The sequence below is a fragment of the Magnolia sinica genome, chromosome 16, assembly GCF_029962835.1.
Source record: "Magnolia sinica isolate HGM2019 chromosome 16, MsV1, whole genome shotgun sequence".
NCBI classification, from domain to species: Eukaryota; Viridiplantae; Streptophyta; class Magnoliopsida; order Magnoliales; family Magnoliaceae; genus Magnolia; species Magnolia sinica.
The window spans coordinates 70580749-70586665 of record NC_080588.1 but is presented as its reverse complement, the minus strand read 5'-3'; the positions used below and the strand labels follow the sequence as shown (position 1 = coordinate 70586665).

General features: G+C 41.7%; 1 protein-coding gene across 1 annotated transcript; it reads right to left on the bottom strand.

Annotated features, from left to right (window-relative positions):
• Positions 1-243: 243 nt before the first annotated feature.
• LOC131229679 (allene oxide synthase 1, chloroplastic-like) lies at positions 244-2507 on the bottom strand. Its single transcript, XM_058225661.1, has one exon. The coding sequence runs from the start codon at positions 2474-2476 to the stop codon at positions 1013-1015; it is 1464 nt and encodes a 487-aa protein (XP_058081644.1). The 5' UTR covers positions 2477-2507; the 3' UTR covers positions 244-1012.
• Positions 2508-5917: the final 3410 nt, after the last annotated feature.

Below are 5917 nucleotides of genomic sequence, written 5' to 3'. Positions count from 1 at the left end.
TTCAAGTAGCAGTAGGGATATATGCAAACCACGTCCTCACTAATCAAGGGGAAGCAGATTGGCTGGTGTATCACATACCACCTATTTGTGTGACCTCATGAACAGGTTGGATGACAAACAAACACTAATATGAGCCCTAAAGAGGTTTTAACAGTGGATTTTTTATGGTGTGGTGTACTTGAGCTCTTGATGTACTTCAATTTTGGATTTAACTGAAAAAATAAATATTAATGAACAAGTAAATTAATAACACATACATCTGCGACCTTAATAAGGAATATCAGTAGCATACAGCAAAGATGGCCATACGGTATGTTACAGGAAAAGCTCATTGAGCCTACCTTTATGCAGGTGTCCTATCGACCCTTCCATTCATTAATCGAGATTCCCATCTTGTTGTAATGTAATCAGGCCACATTATCATTACCTTATTTTCTGCCCATGGCAAGTGGAGTATCCGAATTCCATCCATTTTACCAGATTGGCATGAGCCCAACAATCACTCAATGAGGCAGATCTAAATTCAGGCCCACCCCTGATATAGGTGTCTTATCCACCCGTCCATCCATTTTACCGGATTGGCATGAGCCCAACATTAAGGAAAATCCAAATCCAAGATAGACCACAGTACTACAACGAACAAACGACCATGATTAAATGACCACCGTTCAAAACTTCCCCAGGTCCACTGTAATATTTATTTAATATCCAACCTCTTTATCAGATTACACGGACCTAGATGAAGGGCAAATACATATGCTAGCTTCATCCAAAACTTATGTATTCCTGAAAGTTTTTAACGGTAGCATTCAATCACCCTGTCTTTCTAGTCCAACTTAGATTTAGATCTACTCTTTTTTTCTTTTTTTTTTCGCTCACGCCTCTAAAATGTGCTGGCAAAATCGACGGACGGCATGGATAAAACATGTGCTGTCTGCTTCACTACGCAGTCGAGTACTTTACAGCACCGACAACCGACATACCCACTACATTTCCGGCAACATCACAACTTTCAGACTGCCTTCGTCAACGACTTCACCGTAACCGATGGCCCGAACGGCAGATTCCCGATGTCGGCCGTAAACGTATCGTAACGGAGGAAGAACTCGATCACCAAAAGCATCCCCATCATCACCACAATATCCTTACCAGCACATTGCTTATTTCCCACCGTCGGACTCTCCGTCTCTGGTCCATTCGACCAAACCACATACTTCACCAACTTCTCTCCCTCCCCAACAAACCTATTCCCGATAAACTCCTCACCATCCTCGAAAATCTTTGGATCTTTCGTCGCAAATGGCTGAAACCCAAAAATCATCTCTCCTTTCTTGATCTCAAATGCCGCATCATGACTCTCGATAATCAGATCCTTCTTAGCTTTCCCATACTGGAACATAACCGGTGGTTCGATTCGCAAAGCCTCATACACAACAGACTTCGTTAACGGCATCTTCTCAATAGCCGCTAACGTTACCTGCCCGTCGTTGGATTTAACGTTAGACCGGATCTCGTCTGTAAGCTGCTGGTGCAGCTCAGCTCCCGCAAGAGAGACCCACTTCAATATCCCTGGGAATAACAACTTCATCCCGCCGTACGCGTTAAAAATCGTTGCGAAGAGGATATTATGACATGCTTCATCTCTTTTAATTCCCATCTTCTCCGCCTCGTCTAGAAATTTAGTTGAGGCTTTGTAGAAGAAATCGTAGAGCTTATTGTAATCGGATTTCACGAGGAATGGAGGAAGATGGAATGTATGGAGGAGGAGTTCCTCCAAAAGCTTCGGCAGTCCCAGAGTCATCAATGGATGAAGCTGGAACAAAAGCCATTTTGCAGCGATCTTAGACCCGTTCGAACCGAGCATTGTATCTGAAGGATTTACTCCAAAAAAAGCCTGGGAAAGGTAATCGAATGATGTAACGTCATTTAGAGAATTGAAATCGGCTTTCCCACTCTTAGAAAGCTCGGCTTCGAGATTATCGAAGAGGGTGCTGAAGCTTTTGTGGAATTCTGGTATGAATTTACCATGACGGGTGGAAAGTATGAAGAAAATGAGATTTTTGATGTTGGTGTGGCTGGGCTCGGACGGATCGAGGTAGGCGAGGACTCGATAGCCGCCGGTGAGTGAGGTGGAGGGGATGTAAGTGCCGGTGAGGACGTCACGTTTTTCAACTTTGGTAACGTCGAAGAGGATAGGGAAGCTTTTGGCATCGAGGAGGACGATGACTCGTGGGTCCTTGGCCATGAAGGATCCTGGCGGCATGTTGGATCGGAAGACCGTTGATTGGTATTTCTGCATTCGGATCTTGAAGAAATTGTCTCGACCTTGGTTGTAGTAGTAGTCGAGACGGTCTTTGATTGCACCGATGAAAGGAATGCCATAGCTGCCGGGGATTTCACGGATGGGGAGTCTCGACGATGAGGTGTCGTTGGAGATGGGCTGGACAGCCTGGACTTCGTTTTGAGGAGAAGACATGGTTCTTTTACTGCAAGGGCTTTGGTTTTGGGAGAAGGTTTATTAGGGCTGTGGACAGTCGTGGGAAAGAGAAGGAGAGAGGTGGTAGTTATTTGTAGGACGCGGATTGGACCCACCTGGAGGGTGGGAATACGTGGCAAGATTCCACTGGGAAAGGATTGGCTACTCCCCCTAACACCATCCCCGTGGCTGGTGGTTGGTGCTCTGTGGGCCCACCATGATGTAATGTTTCATCTATTCCGTTCATCCATTTTTACGTATCATTTCAAAGCTTGATACAAAAAATGATAAGGATATAAATCTTAGGTGCGCCACACTACGGGACAAAAATAATGAATGAATATTCACAATTAAAATCCTCCTAAGCCCCACTGTACTGTTTATTTGACATCCAATCTGTTTATTTGGTCATAAAGATCCAGATGAAGGGAAGCAATAAATATCAACTTGATTGAAAACTTTTATGGCCCCCAAAATGTTTTTAATGGTCAACATTCATTCAAAACTGTTTCCTGTAATGTGGTCCACTTGAGATTGAGATATACTTCATTTTTTCTACCATATCATAAAATGATATATAAAAATAGATGGACGGCATGGATGACACACATACATCATGGTGGGCCCCACAGAGCACCGACCACCAGCCAATGGCCAACGGATTGGCTACTCCCCCTGACACCAGCCAATGTCGGTACTCTGGGGCCCACCATGATGTACGTGTGTCATCCATGGCGTCCAATCATTTCCTTTCGTATAGCTATCTATTGTCGTGTCAGAGACGGAAGTGCAGGGACTGCAGATCGTCCGTTTCCAGCGCACAGCAAGTTACGCGGAAACAGATTGTCTACTCCCCTGCAACCAGCCCGGTGGTTGGTGGTCAGTGCTCTGTAGGCCCACCATGATGTACGTGTTTCTTCCATCTCGTTCATCCATTTTTACGGATCATTTTACAGCTTCATCTCAAAAATGAGAGGAATATAAATATCAGATGCACCACACCACAGGAAAACAATATTGATGGATATCCATCATTAAAATCCTCATGAGGCCCACTAATGTTTATTTGACATCCAATTTGTATTCCGTTTATTAGGTCATACAGACCCGGTGAAGGGAAAACACAGATTAGCTTAATCAAAAACCTATATGGCCTCTAAAATATTTTTAATCCCCGGTACTCATTCATATGGCCACACACAAGATTGATATATACCTCATTTTTTGTTCCATAACTTAAAATGATTTTTAAAAATATATGGACAACATGGATGAAACAAATACACGATGGTAGAGCTCACTAAGCACTGAACACCAGCCATTGGATGGTGTCTGGGGAGTAGCCAATCCATTTCCGCAGCAGGACAGATTGGCTATTCCCCATGCCACCGACCCTATGGTTGGTGGTCTGTGGGCCCCGCCATGATGTATGGGTTTCATCCATTTCGTTCATCCATTTTTAAAGATCATTTCAGTGCTTGATCCCAAAATTGAGAGAGATAAATCTCAGGTGGACCACACCACATGAAAACAATAGTTATTGGATATCCACCATTAAAATTCTCCTAAGGCCTACTGTACTGTTTATTTGACATCCAATCTATTGATTAAGTCATACAAGCCCAGATGAAGGGAAAAAACAAAAATCAGCTTGATCCAAAACTTTTATGGTCCCCAAAATATTTTTCATGGTCGATACTCATTCAAAATTGTTTCCTGTAATGTGGTCCACTTGAGATTGATATATACCTTATCTTTGGTTTCATAACTTAAAATGATCTTTAAAAATATATGGACAGCATAGATGAAGCAAATACATCATGATGGGGGCCATAGAGCACCGACCAATGGCTGGTGTAAGGGGGAGTAGCCAATCCGTTTCCGCAACAGAACAGATTGTCCCTGCCACTAGCCCCGTGGCTGGTGGTCGGTGCCCTGTGGACCTCACCATGATGTAAGTGTTTCATTCATTTCGTTCGTCCATTTTTAATGATCATTTTAATGTTTGATCTAAAAAATGAGAGAGATAAATCTTAGGTGGAACACACCACATGAAAACAAGAATCATTGGATATCCACCGTTAAAATCCTCCTAAGGCCTATTGAACTGTTTATTTGACATTCAATATGTTGATTAGGTCATACAAGCCCAGATGAAGGGAAAAAACAAAAATCAGCTTGATCTAAAACTTTTATGGCCCCAAAATATTTTCAATGGTCGATACTCATTCAAAAATGTTTCCTATAATGTGGTCCACTTGAGATTGATATATACCTCATCTTTGGTTTCATAACTTAAAATGATCTTTAAAAATATATGGATAGCATGGATGAAACAAATACATCATGGTGGGGCCCACAGAGAACGGATCGGCTGCTCCCCCGCCCGCATCGCCGTGGCTGGTGATCAATGCTCTGTGGGCCCCACCATGATGTATGTGTTTCATCCATTTTTAAAGATCATTTTAGTGCTTGACCCCAAAAATGAGAGAGATATAAATCTCAAGTGGACCACACCACATGAAAACAATAGTTATTGGATATCCACCATTAAAATCCTCCTAAGGCCTACATTACCGTTTATTTGACATCCAATCTATTGATTAGGTCATACAGGCCCTGATGAAGGGAAAAAAATAAAAATCAGCTTGATCCAAAACTTTTATGGCCCCCAAAATGTTTTTAATGGTCGATACTCATTCAAAACTATTTCCTATAATGTAGTCCACTTGAGATTGATGTATACTTCATCTTTGGTTTCTTAACTTAAAATGATCTTTAAAAATATATGGACGACATGGATGAAACAAATACATCATGGTGGGGCCCACGGAGGAGCACCGACCACCAGCCATTGGCTGGTGTAAGGGGGAGTAGCCAATCCGTTTCCCAAGGCAACAATTTTACAGGATTAAAAAATGTTTAAAAATATTACTTATTTAACAAGGAATATTTTATTGTACTGTCTTTTTCGATTAAACGTTTTAGTTGCGACCTAGGATCCAGGTCTGTTGGTGGAATCCTGACCATGGGCTTACCTTGATCTATTCGTTGTATATCCATCCGGTTTTTTTTTTTCATATTATTTTAAAGGATTGTCCCACAAATAAAGTAGATACAACTTTGAGGTGGACCCACCATATTAAACAGTGACCATTGAAACTTCCTAGTATCCACTGTCATGTTTATTTGCCATCCAACCTATTGTTTATAGGGTCACACAGACCTCAATCAAGGAAATTCACAAATATCAGCTTCATAAAAAATATCACTGTGGGCTCTAAAAAGTTTCAACAATGGGTGTCATTAGCACCACTGCTTCTTTTGGTGTGGTCCACTTGAACCATAGATTTGCCTCATTTTTATTTTTTTAAAATTTATTATAACCTAAACAGATATGGAAAATTGATGAATAGTATGGATAAAACCTTACATCAAGAT

What these genes read in the sequence shown, in the direction of transcription:
- LOC131229679 (XM_058225661.1), bottom strand. Translation starts at nt 2,476, where the DNA reads ATGTCTTCTCCTCAAAACGAAGTCCAGGCTGTCCAGCCCATCTCCAAC.